This window comes from Pollachius pollachius, assembly GCF_949987615.1.
Source record: "Pollachius pollachius genome assembly, chromosome: 15".
Classification (NCBI taxonomy): Eukaryota; Metazoa; Chordata; class Actinopteri; order Gadiformes; family Gadidae; genus Pollachius; species Pollachius pollachius.
The window spans coordinates 7,307,885-7,320,099 of NC_136948.1; the positions used below are offsets into that span (position 1 = coordinate 7,307,885).

General features: G+C 41.3%; 3 protein-coding genes across 7 annotated transcripts in view; 1 reads left to right on the plus strand and 2 right to left on the minus strand.

Annotated features, from left to right (window-relative positions):
* LOC307087185 (doublecortin domain-containing protein 2B-like) overlaps positions 1–1,961 on the plus strand; it is a 9,007-nt gene extending 7,046 nt beyond the window's left edge. For 3 of the 4 annotated variants that reach the window (XM_079752660.1, XM_079752661.1, XM_079752662.1), the window contains 7 exons: positions 1–285; positions 414–526; positions 757–828; positions 1,091–1,204; positions 1,299–1,367; positions 1,589–1,729; positions 1,831–1,961. The exon at positions 1–285 is cut by the window's left edge and continues 91 nt beyond it. In XM_079752660.1, coding sequence (XP_079608786.1) covers positions 1–285; positions 414–526; positions 757–828; positions 1,091–1,204; positions 1,299–1,367; positions 1,589–1,729; positions 1,831–1,923 — 887 coding nt within the window. In that variant the 3' untranslated portion in view covers positions 1,924–1,961. The remainder of the gene's footprint in view (positions 286–413; positions 527–756; positions 829–1,090; positions 1,205–1,298; positions 1,368–1,588; positions 1,730–1,830) is intronic. The other variant, XM_079752663.1, reaches the window with a different exon arrangement.
* On the minus strand, positions 1,816–4,038 carry tmem234 (transmembrane protein 234). Of its 2 annotated transcripts, none has more exons than XM_079752665.1 (5): positions 3,881–4,038; positions 3,514–3,665; positions 3,354–3,420; positions 3,114–3,210; positions 1,816–2,859 (listed from the first exon to the last, which is right to left on the minus strand). In XM_079752665.1, the coding sequence occupies exons 1-5, from the start codon at positions 3,891–3,893 to the stop codon at positions 2,778–2,780; spliced, it is 411 nt and encodes a 136-aa protein (XP_079608791.1). In that variant the 5' UTR covers positions 3,894–4,038; the 3' UTR covers positions 1,816–2,777. The 2 variants fall into 2 exon arrangements, with proteins under 2 accessions (XP_079608791.1, XP_079608790.1); XM_079752664.1 differs by having other exon boundaries at positions 1,945–2,859; positions 3,118–3,210.
* Positions 4,039–5,279: 1,241 nt separating this feature from the next.
* Positions 5,280–11,970, minus strand: ncmap (non-compact myelin associated protein). The gene is made up of 4 exons (XM_079753084.1): positions 11,623–11,970; positions 7,343–7,444; positions 6,608–6,692; positions 5,280–6,189 (listed from the first exon to the last, which is right to left on the minus strand). The coding sequence occupies exons 2-4, from the start codon at positions 7,428–7,430 to the stop codon at positions 5,901–5,903; spliced, it is 462 nt and encodes a 153-aa protein (XP_079609210.1). The 5' UTR covers positions 7,431–7,444; positions 11,623–11,970; the 3' UTR covers positions 5,280–5,900.
* Between the last annotated feature and the right edge of the window lie 245 nt (positions 11,971–12,215).

Genomic DNA, 12,215 nt, shown 5'->3' on the forward strand with positions numbered 1-12,215 from the left:
TTTATTTCCCCTTTTTTTTGTGTTGGCATTTACAATCAAATCAAACCAACTACATATTCATGAGGCTCATTCTATGCTTTAAAAGACTAAGACTCCATCTTGTCATGTGTGCTTCTGCACCTTCCTTAACGCGACAGGCCGACGGTCGCAGGGTGAAGTCATCGGGGGACGAGGCCACGGAGGCCGGAATTCCCCCAGCGAATCAGATCAGAGGGACTGCTGAGGATCCCGTCAGGATCCATAGGGACCGGGAACAACCCAGGGTACCGGTCCGCAACAGACCAGGTAAGGACCGGGAAAACTCAAACTTGTGTGTACACACTTACACACATGCCTTCACACTTGCTAGCACAAACAAGTACACTACACACTGAATATCCGTCGCCCGGCTGACGTCTGCCGCCTTTGTCCAGAGCAGACCAACGGCTTGCACTACAAGGCAGGCAGGAGGCACAGGGAGGAGGTGCGAGGAGCCCAGGAAGTGCAGGAGGATGAGAACACGCACACAGAGCTTCCTGTGGACCAGGTAACACCCCTGAATCAGAACGTGTCTCCCATTCAAATGCAATTAGCTTGGTATGTTAGTGCAAGGAGAAGTACACGTATAACATAAATAAGAAGATTAACGTTTCAAAATATAGTAGTATGAATGTAAAAATGTTTGTAATATGAAGGTAAAATAATTATACATTTAAAAATGTATAGATATTCAAATGGAAATCCCTTAACTCCACATAACTCCATCTCTGTCACCAGAGAGTAGCAGAAGTGGTGGAGGATGAAGTGAAAAGCCATGATACTGATGTTCAGCCTCAGAGCACCGAGAACGTGAGCAAGTCAGGTCAAGCCAAGCCAAGGCATAATTCTGGGCTTGTGTTGTATTGAACATCCCACAGTTCTATGGTCTATGTGGTTCTATCCTGGCAATGAATTTAAAAAACATGATCACATTGACAAATCGATTACAATTGACTTCATTATTGCATCCTGGACAGAGCCTTGGGCTATTGTTGGAATACATATAGAATTATAATTCTTAAATGTATTCTAGAATCCATCTGATAACTGCATTATGGCTATTACATCTCAGCTAATAAATGGAAAGATGAGGACAACAGATGGCTCACCAGAGCACCTCAAATCAAGCACGCCCCCGCAAAGAGATTCCACTATACAGTTTCAAAATGAAACTCAACTATACCAGGTATTTGCACCGTTGATACAAGGCTGTGTGTCTTCACTTAAAAGGAGGACAGAGAAAAGGTGCATCAATAATTCGGTGCATTGTCTTTGTGTAGAAGCACCCAGAGCTCAAGATGAGCAACGTGAACAAAGTGCAAGAAGCTGAGCAGCACAAGGACCCCCAGGTAAGTGTGCCAGCGTTTTTTCTGTTGTAAAACTCGCCTTTTAATATTTCTCATTCTATAATTCTGTTATATTTGATCATAATTGTCCTAATAACTGTCATTTTAAGTAAAGTCCACAATGTTGTTGCATTCTGTCGAGTGAGTTGATGGTCACTTTTACAGGTGCTATTCTGCTTAGCATAAAAGATTGATTAGATCGGACACTTTCCCTCTGCCGTCAGGCTGATCTCGGGCAAGAACGAACGGCTGCCATCCCAAGGGTGTCTTCCTCCACATCCCTGGCCTCAAGAAGAGGACAGGTCCAAGAGAAAAACAGGGCAGTGGAAGGAGACGGATCAAGTCCACAATCCCCAAACTCAAAGGTTTCACAAAACAAAAGTCACTGTATTGTAACTTCAACTACATTTCCAGTAGCAGTTATTTTTTAGCTTTTGTCATTGGCCTGTTTTTATTGTCCCAACAGGTGTCTTTACCAAACTCCCCAGCAGACATAATGGAAACGTCCAAGGGACCAGTAACCATAAACGGAGGTCCTATCAACCAGATAACTACCTAAAATGTACTGTGTGAATAACGATGACCACTGAGTGCAAAGTATGAGCCCTATAACTACAACGACCTACACTCGTTAATGAATATTCATGTCTGTGTGAAGTATATCTAAAACACAATACTGTGTGTGACCGATCACTTTATGTTACGACTGTGACGCAGCTATTGACTGGGAAATAGAGAGTTGCTGAATATTCATTTATTACACTATACATTCATATATATTAAACAAAATGCATACAGAATGCCCAAATAACCTTTTTATGGAAATAAACAACTATTCAGCAGGGCCCACGACATAGCAAAAGCAAAAAATATATATAAAAAATATACCTATGTAATGTAAATTGTTCATTTCACCTTGCTTGTTTGCTCTCACCACTAACGGCCACAGATCACAGCGGACACAGCCGCAGTAAGACAGCCCCCGTGAAAAGGCAATGACAGTTTGTTTGTTCGCGTTCAACCATCACCTTTTTTGTATGTGGTTTCTATAGTGTCTGTATAGATGCCAGTAAAGGCGTTTAGTGCCGTAAAGTACAAGTTAACGAGCAGGAAATTCTATTCAGGGGCTGTAAATCTGTTTTAGCGCTGAAGTGAACCCTATGTGAACCCAGGGCTCACCCTATGTAACAGGAGGAGTGGGCCCGGGGTTATACCCTAGTCCTCGATTTGTTTTTTTGCATTTCATCCTAATACTTTGCCAAAAAACGATAAATTCCTTGATCCTTGTTACCTGACGGGGCACCTCCTCACTGGAGGACAAACACATGTGAATCATTATAAAGCGTGATGATTCATGATCAAAAGGGAAGAGTTCCTTATTAAAGAGTGGCTTCTGCCTGGTTCTGTTCACTGCTAGGGAAGGGCGTGTCCCCGATGGAGCTTACGATGCACAGGGTGATGCCCACCATGGTAAGGACCATTCCCCCGACAGCTCCTGAAGAGAGGAGGAGCATAGAGTTCAATTAAAATGAGAGGAGGAGAGTGTAAGCGTAAACGTGCAAATTTGGGTCCCAATGTGTCACTGTTTGTTTTGTGTTTAAAATATAAAGAACTTAGACTACAATGAAATAGCATAATCTAGTCATACATAGAAAGTGTTAATTAAAATGTTTGCTCCTAAATGTAGCTGCAAAATTAGTTTTTAGTCCTATACTCGAACCCAGTAACTGAAGGAAGCTAAAGACGTACGTACGTTTGCCTCCAAACTCTTCGCCAAGAATCTTGCCCGTAAGCACAGTTAAAAGGAAAGTGAGGGAGTTGGTCACAGGAACAGCTAGGGATAAATCTGGAAGCACAAAGGCAACATTGGAATCGTTTACCTTACGATGACGCAGTTGTATCTTGCAATGCCAAATAAAAAGTCATACCAATAACAATCAATAACACACTGTCAATAATATTGCATCGAGTTGGCCTATCTTAACCTACCTGTTGTGGCCAGGGTGAAATAGTAAACCAACGACCCCAGCTGGTTCAGAAGGAATGGGACCAAATACTGCATAAGAAAACATGGAATTAAAAAAGTGTAATTAAATCAACTTTAATCGACTAGGATTTTTTAAAATTTCCCTGGTCGAGGTGTGTTTACCTGGAGATTAAGGAATAGGAACTTGACTTCCGCCAGAACTTGTAAAGCCTTGTTGGTTCTTTTCACGTGCTCTATTCCTTCCGTGGCCCTTTTCAGGAAGGGGTTGGTGCAGCCCCATAATGTCGCCACCAGCAAGAGGCACAGTACCTCCACTAAAACACAGTCGTAATAACACGCGTTAACCAATGCCCATTTCAATTGCTCCACACGTGTATAATTATTAATAACCGATCTGTTTCCGTAAACAGCGTCCCATGATTTTAAGCAAGAGACGAATGGCGCTCCGAAACCTTCGACGTTAAACATGATTTGGGTTTGTATTACTACAAAGAAACATGGAAACATTTTAGAGATATAATACACTCACCGAGGGATACCATTGTGATGTAAACACGGATATAGTTGCGTTCAAGTCACACAGTTGAGTTAATCAATTGTGATTTCGCAGAACATACAGAAATCTTCTAGTTGCACTAATTGCTTACACGTTAACCTTAATATTACCAAAACGCGAATGTAAACTAAAGCAAATGGTCAATTAGCTATTGCGTGATAAGTCATATCAATGACTAGACCGTAAGATGAGAATAGCGTCATCTTGACTTGAATGCAGCATTTCGATGTTAATACGTTGTAGAATTCAAGTATACCAGCTGGTGGCGCCAGAGCTGCAATTCAGTACCCCACCTGTTGCTATTCCTTGGTTTACATTTATAAGATTCTTTCTCGAGTTTCATGAACCTAAATATTACGCCAAACATTTAACCTTAAACGCTTTATTTTTAATTATCTTATTTGGATAAATAATTCAGAACAAGATAAATACTTACTTAGAGGTATTCAGCAAAACATTTTTTCCATGAATGCTCTTGAGTCTAGTATCTTATCCACATTTGACGGAAATAGCCAGTGACGTGCAGTCAGGGGAGGCAGGTGATGCAGAGCCTCGCCTGTCATCATGAAAAGAAAAAACTAATTATGATAAAATTAAAAAAATATTATATATTGGTATTTGTCTACTGATCTGTGGTCTAAATGTAATTAATGTACGATTCCAATAATTGAAATAATTTTTATTATCAAAATCGCTGAATTTGCCTTTTTCCTGAGGGGAAAAGGCCGGCTGAGGCAGCGAGCAGTGCTGCCTCACCGAGAATAGTGCAATCCCTCACAAACTGGGTAGAGCGCATGCGCTCAACCCAGTTAGCTTTTTCACCGTTGTCACAAATGTAATGTTTGTAGACACTTTAATTGTATGATCGCAATTTACTTAAACTAGTTAACATGTTTGATGTATGTGTAGCTGATCTGACATAAAACCGCGCTGAAAAAGCATGAAATGACCTCTGCCTCACTGAAGGGGGCGTATGCGTGAGCCCAGTGTTTACAGGATGCTTCCGTTGACTTATTTTAAGCAGTCAAGTGCACTACATCAGTTTGTTTATTTAAAAAAAACATTTCTGACTGCAAACATGGAAGATAATGATTCAAGGCCGGTACTATGTCACAATTGGGTTCATATATTTGTAAATCTGACTCTGAAAAAGTCAGTGCCTCACCAGCCACGGACCTCACCGCACGTCTCTGGAAATCGCGGTGATGGTTTGAGATGCTCAAAGTCAAGATTCCTTAAAGAATAAAGTTCGCAGTGTTTCATCATAGAAAAGTTCCAAAAAACTATAATTGATTTGTATTTATGTTTAATATACACAGGCATGGTACGGTCATTAACCTTCAGCTATCATTATATATTTCTTCCATCAGCCATTTAAGGGTCACGCTAGAGAATAACCCTGGGACATGAAAACCTGTCAGGACACACCTAGGATGATATTGCGTAACACATACACCCAAGTCACCTTTTGTGAAAAAAAGTGTGTAATAAATCCCCTTGGTACATGACAGTTGAACTATTACGTCCTTTCATATTTCTGTACACTGACTTCAGTCTCTATCAACTTACAAATAACATATTTGTAATCTTTAGACCAAAAAGTTCTGCTTTTAATTATGTGACTTCATGTACAGTATATTTTTAATGTATGTATTATTTGTGTATTTGTTTCCATGTTGTTTTGTATTGTTTGTTATGTTTTCCTTAATAGACTCTGCCTCATAATCTGAGCAATCACAGTCAGTGGCTCAGTTGATAAATATTCCTTCACACAAGACATTTCATTCGGTGCCTTCATTTTTCACACAGTATTCAGTCGGCCCCTGTACAGTATGTTTCACGAGAAAACAGGTAGTGCTCAAACATACACCCACACAGACACACACACACACACACACACACACATTCGGTCAATGGATCCTTGAGTATATTAACATGGACTTCCTTCTGTTGCACCCAACCGGATTCAAAGTCACTGTCCTGGCATCTCCTTCTATGTGTTCTCCAGCGACATCGGGTCGTGTATCGTGACCACGGTGGAGCCGCTGTGCGTGCTGAACATCTCTATGTCGTTGAGCTGCGTGTCACTCAGCTCCGCTGCGTGGGGGACGTGGAAGCCGTTCCCCGACGTCGAGCCGTAGTGGTGGACGACGCTGCCCGACACGGAGGGGATCTCTGGGTTACCCGCGGCCGTGTAGGTCCGCTGGGTGACCGCTGTGGACACCGAGGACAGCTTCTGCCGTGATTTGGAGGTGCCCAGCATTCTAGACACGTGGGTGTGCCTGTGGGAGACGGAGGACCAGCGGCTCTCTTTAGATGAGTGGCCTCGTAGGACGTTGCTCTTTCGCAAGAGGACATTCATGTGCGTGATTAATGTAAAAGGTGTGCTAGGATGGCAGTGCTAAGCAGCAATCGAATTTATGATGCGATCGTGTTTTAATATGATTACACTGAAGTCGCACTTATACAATTGTATTATCGTTATTATTATTATTGGATGAAATATGTTTACTCTATTTTCTCATACATGCATTACATATAGCTAGTGGGACCCTAATAGAAGTCTATATTGTTTATGTATACACATATTACTAATGAAAAGTGCAACAGTAGGTGTCTGTGTCTTATTGTCGGGTCGTTCATAGTGTGCAATTACAATCTAATCATAAATATCCCTTTATGGAATGAATGGTGCCTGACCTGTTGTAGGTCTTTAGGATGATGAGCAGAATTGCCAGAATAATGACAATGCCTAATACGATGACTGCTACCATCGCTCCGGAGCCTGAGAGGAGAAGAGGTTAGAGAGACAAAGAGCGATGGAGATAGAGAGAGAAACAGAGAGAGAGAGAGACAGAGACAGAGACAGAGACAGACAGAGACAGAGAGTTAGAGAGAGAGAGACAGAGACAGAGACAGAGAGAGAGACAGAGACAGAGAGAGTTAGCGAGAGGGAGAGAAAGGGAGACCATTAACGATGTTAGCAAGATATTCTACATGTTCTACATTTCTCAGTTGAATTCTGGCAGATCTCCCCATACATTATATGTGTACGTGATAACTACGATTATGGAATTCCTCTGATAAAGGCCTCCAGTGATACACAACACTTGAACTTGTTTCAGGCTTTTGGTTTTAAACCTCTACACATCTACTTTAACTTATTTAGAATGAAAGCCTTAATGTAGCTTCCAACAATATAACATGTAAAATATTGTTATTAAGGAAATAGACCACACACACACACACACACACACACACACACACCACAGAAACAAATATCAATTAGACAATTAGACATAACCAACATGGTGTTAGTCATTGAACCAATCAAGCAGAAACACACTCACACACGCAAACCAACACAAGGGAGCACGCAACCACTCACACACACACACACACACACACACACACACACACACACACACACCTTACTCTGAATAAGAATCTGTTCCTGGGACTTGGTTACATTGGCCTTGGCAGTGGTGAAGCTGCTCCCAGGTAAGGTGGTTGGAGCTTGCATTTTCCAGCAAATACCTGTAGAATGAAAAAAAACCATTTAAGATGTTAGTTAAAGCAGTGTTTAACCAATATAGGTCGTATTTATGCAGCACAAACATCATTTTAGGAATATAACAATGCAGTGTGTTCCATTTTGCTCTTCTAAGTGCTACTGGAACCATGAACTACAGGTGTCCTGTACCTTTTCATGTAAAAATAACACTCCTCAGATAGTGGACTTTAAAAGATCACATTGTGTCAGCCTACAAGCATAGGTATGCACAGGCATACAATTAACATTGATCGTGTGCCATGTGGTCTTCTATTGCTGATTGTGCAGCACCTACGTCACAACCAACAATTATTTAGCTGTCTGAATAATTTGACCGTGAACATGAAGGCAATTCAGGCTGATTGAGGTATCATACTTTGACAATACAACGGTAACTCACAGGGTGTTGACCAAGTTAAGATATGAACCAAATACACATGTTGCATTGTGACTTACAGGTTAAGACAAGCACAGCTTAGCTCACAAATAATTACTTTTCCACCATGCAGGTATGAAGGGAGGCACCAAAACTGTGGGTCTTGGGTAAGCGGCAAGATGGAAGTTAAATGTGTTAGCAACACACTTGAGACTGTGTGTTCAGGTTTAGCTCATTTTTCAGTGCAAAGATCTCACAGCTAATGGTCTGTCAGTCAGTCTCTGTCTCAGTCTCACGCTCGGCAAACACACACAGAAACACACACTGTCACATTAATATCTAATGATGACAAATGTGTACGTGAAAACATGATTGTCTGTTAACTGAGCAAAGAATGTATGCTTGATTGCAAAGTAAATAATCTGGAGGATTTAAGACAAACACAATAGAAAACGAGAAAGAAAAAACGTATTAAGGCTACATTAATAGAACCATCGACCAGTAACTGACAACAGGGCTACAGGTATGCAATATAAGGGACACATATTGCTACAGACTAAAAAAAAATAAAATCAACAAAAATGATTTTGTTTGGTCGGACATCTCATGTCTACTCTGTATGTGAACGCATTGTCCCTCATTGTCCCTTATCTCCCAGATTGAATTTCCCCTGGGAATCAATAAAGAATACATCTATCTATCTATCTAGATTCAGTGTTTCTCTGTCACCGACACACTCATTCACAAAGAGCATCCAAAATGAAAAAGAATGACGAATGACAGACGACAATGACACCGATGATGACAAAATTAAAAAGATGCAAACTAACGACATCCAAATAAACCATAAAATTGGGATAAATTGTCGGGTAAGTACGCTTCCTCGTAATTGCAGGTTCTCTCACAATGAGCGTTATTGGGCAGAAACTCTGTCCTTCTGGGGTTCTAATTGATTTCTGGCAGGTACCCCGACAAACATGATGTTTTCTGTCAAGTCTTGTCGCAAAGTATTACCAATTTTGATTACAGTTAATAAAGGGCAAACTAAGGATCTGGGACAAAGCCTTATTATTAACCAATTTTAGACAAAACATGGGTGTGTTTGGTTAGGAGAATTGTGGTGAAATTGATCAGTCGATCTGATATTGAATTTCAGGGGTGGAAGATATAACAAGTTGAACTTGAGATTTTCTTTCGTAGAATACACATCATGGAACAGGTCAGGAGACAGGGCTAAGATTGTCTGAGTCATATAAAACATGACTCAGAAGAGCTCTGTACTTTCTGAGTCAGACAGAGTTTCATCAAACAACGGGAAATCTCCAGTTCAGATCTGTAGAGTTTCAACAGGTCGTCAAACCCAACGCACGTAACTCTATTGAAATGTATTTTATTTGCTTTGCTTTTTTTATTTGCTATTTTATTTGAGTTTAATGTAAAATAGTAATCTTGAAATCAATGCCTTGGAACAAAATGATTTATGAAATTGTGTTAGCTTTTCATATATGATACACCTGAAGTTGGTTTGTTTCAAAGACAGTGTCTACTTTAGAACAAGCAGTTCCCTTATTACAGTTCCCAAGCCAGCTGGTGAAACGGAAAGAGTAAAGGACACCAGTTATATTAGGCACTTCATAAAATAACACAATTTGCATTTTCGATTGTTTGAAGTACAAGGAAGAGCAGGTCTTGTATAGTTGCAGCTTACTGTGTGAGACAAACACACACACACACACACACACACACACACACACACACACACACACACACGTGAATACGCTCCTGCTGTTTCTGTATCATTGAGATTTGTTTATCACTGTTAATTTAAAAAATGTAAAAGTGTCAACACTTTCTCTGTTGTCTGATGTGGGCTGGGATGTTTCCCTTCCATTCAAGCCATTCAAGGAAGCTCTGCTCTGGTGAGAGAGATCTACTACTTCCATGTCCAATGCGACTTGGCTGACACACAAACAACAAAAGACTTGAGCAATTTATTGGCCCTGACCTATGCCTGTGTTGTTTTTCACACACTTTCTAAAACGAGATTACACTATTGACAACGAAGCCTGAGAATGGTATCAGGAAAAATGGACGGATGTTTGATTTAAACTTTTTCTTGGGGGAAGTAAATTCGATGTATGTTCAACCTATTTGTTTTTAATGTGAGATAAATCAAACTGAGTTGAAATTGTGATTATAGCTGGATTTATAGCCCCGATTTAGTCACAACCAATTTGGATTTATCGAATAAGTGGAGCCAACAATTTGCTCTCTTTTGCTTGCCGAACGAGTGGAGGGGGGAGATTGTATTGGCCGTTTCATCAGTGATCTAATAGTTCTGTATATTGTACTGTATTACCCTCTTCCGTGACAAATATTGCGCAATCACTCGTCCCTGATGTTGACTCGCTATTCGCCAGGCTATTTGCTGAAGACACGGCTTTGATTAGTCGGTAAGAGATTACGTCTCGAATGGGGCTGTTTGCCCAGATAATAAGGAACTATGGATTTTTTCTGGAGTGAAAGGGTTACAAAACACATTACATGTGGGGAAGTAAGTCAACTTTGAAACCTATTCTATAATGGTTTGCATATCATTCGACAAAGGCTGGCTATTCAGTTACACTGCAGATTCAACGTCCTCTTTTTATCAGCAAATACGCATTGTTTTCATTGGTATGCCCAGGGACATATACACTCGATACGCAACTCTAACCATCACCGAGCATTTCCTCTTTTTATGTGAAAGAAAAAGACTAAACTGATAACTAGACAGACGCTATTTAACAAACAAACATGCACGAACACACAGGCACGCATTAAAGCCTCAGTGGGTTTAAGGTAATCCTCTACACATTCAAAGCAGGACATTCCTCAAGTTGGTAAATATAGAAGTAGCCAATCAGATACCAGGGCCTGGTATTAGCAGGAGAAGGAAGAGGAGAATAAGGTCAACAGTGATGACAACCTTCACTGTCATCAGGTGTGTCCATCTAGGTCTTATTCACTAATTTACTGTTGCAGTTCACTATTTGAACCGGTGGAGAGTGTATACTGTGGTAAAACAGTTCAATTCATATCCCATTCTCAGCAGCGCTGCATTTCACTTGGTCTGAATATAAGGTAAAGTAGGCAGACCGGTGCCCAGTCAGCTCGGTATCCTGAGCACCTTTATTTTGACCTTTTGAGCCCTATCTATTATCTTAAGCAATTAGGTAATTATTATGAAAACAGGACATGGGGGGGGGGGGGGGGGCATACATCTTTATGCCATGTGTGATCATTTATGTTACAATTACAATGTATCACATCATGATTCATGTGCATAACAAATAGGTTTAGATATGTATAAAAATATCTTAAACGCATGGAAAAAAAACGAATAGCCTACGGTTGGTATTCTGGACAACCCCTCTGATAAATGCACAAAAGTGTCATCCTTGTGTTCTCTTGGCTTTATTCGTGCGCACCGTTTCACCCGAGACTCACCTTTTGTTTTCCAAAAGATCACCTCTTTACACACACACACACACACACACACACACACACACACACACACACACACACACACACACACACACACACACACACACACACAGACAAGATGAACAAAAGACAAAGTACCCATCGTGGGCCTAGGAGGCCATACTCAGGTTATAACCAGCAGCACATTGAAAGCATGTGTCCGCGGATAACAAACAAACCAGCACTAGGCTCTAATAGCTACGTATCTTCACAAGGTTGACTACACGGTAACAATATCTATTTTAAAAGTTTCAACCGTACCAAAATGTCTGGCGTCGTAGCTTTGAATTGGTCCTCAGTGTGCAGGTGGGAGCCAAATAGAGCAGCACCTAGCCCCCTCTCCCTCAGCCGACCGAGGAGGGCATAGTCCGCTGTGTTCGGGTCTGATGTGAGAGGGCTGTCGACGGGTAGGAGGCTTCGGCAGCAACGAAGAAATGAATCAGGGCTCCAGTGCCGCTGGAGAGCTCTGACACCTGCCGCGTTCACGCAAGGTATCTTCGGTATGCAGAGGTGAAAATCCTCGAGAAAAAAAAGTTGCCACGAGAAGAGTTTAAGGTAGTGTAAGTTAACCAAAAAAAAACAGCAAACTGCCAAAAACAACAGCAACGACAGGTGAAAAGTTAACACGAGTGTGAATCTAAGCGTACAAAGAAGAGGATAGACTCCATGTCTCCTGGTTACTCTCTGACTGCGGCTCGCGGAGCGTCATGATTTCAGACAGCTGGTTTTTCAGGTCCCTCCGCGTGACCCCTAGGCGTGCCGTTCTCTTGGATCAAAAGCTCTCACTCCATGCTCTGCTTTCTCTATAATGGGTCGCCCTCTCTCTACTACATTTACACCCTGTACTGGGTGTA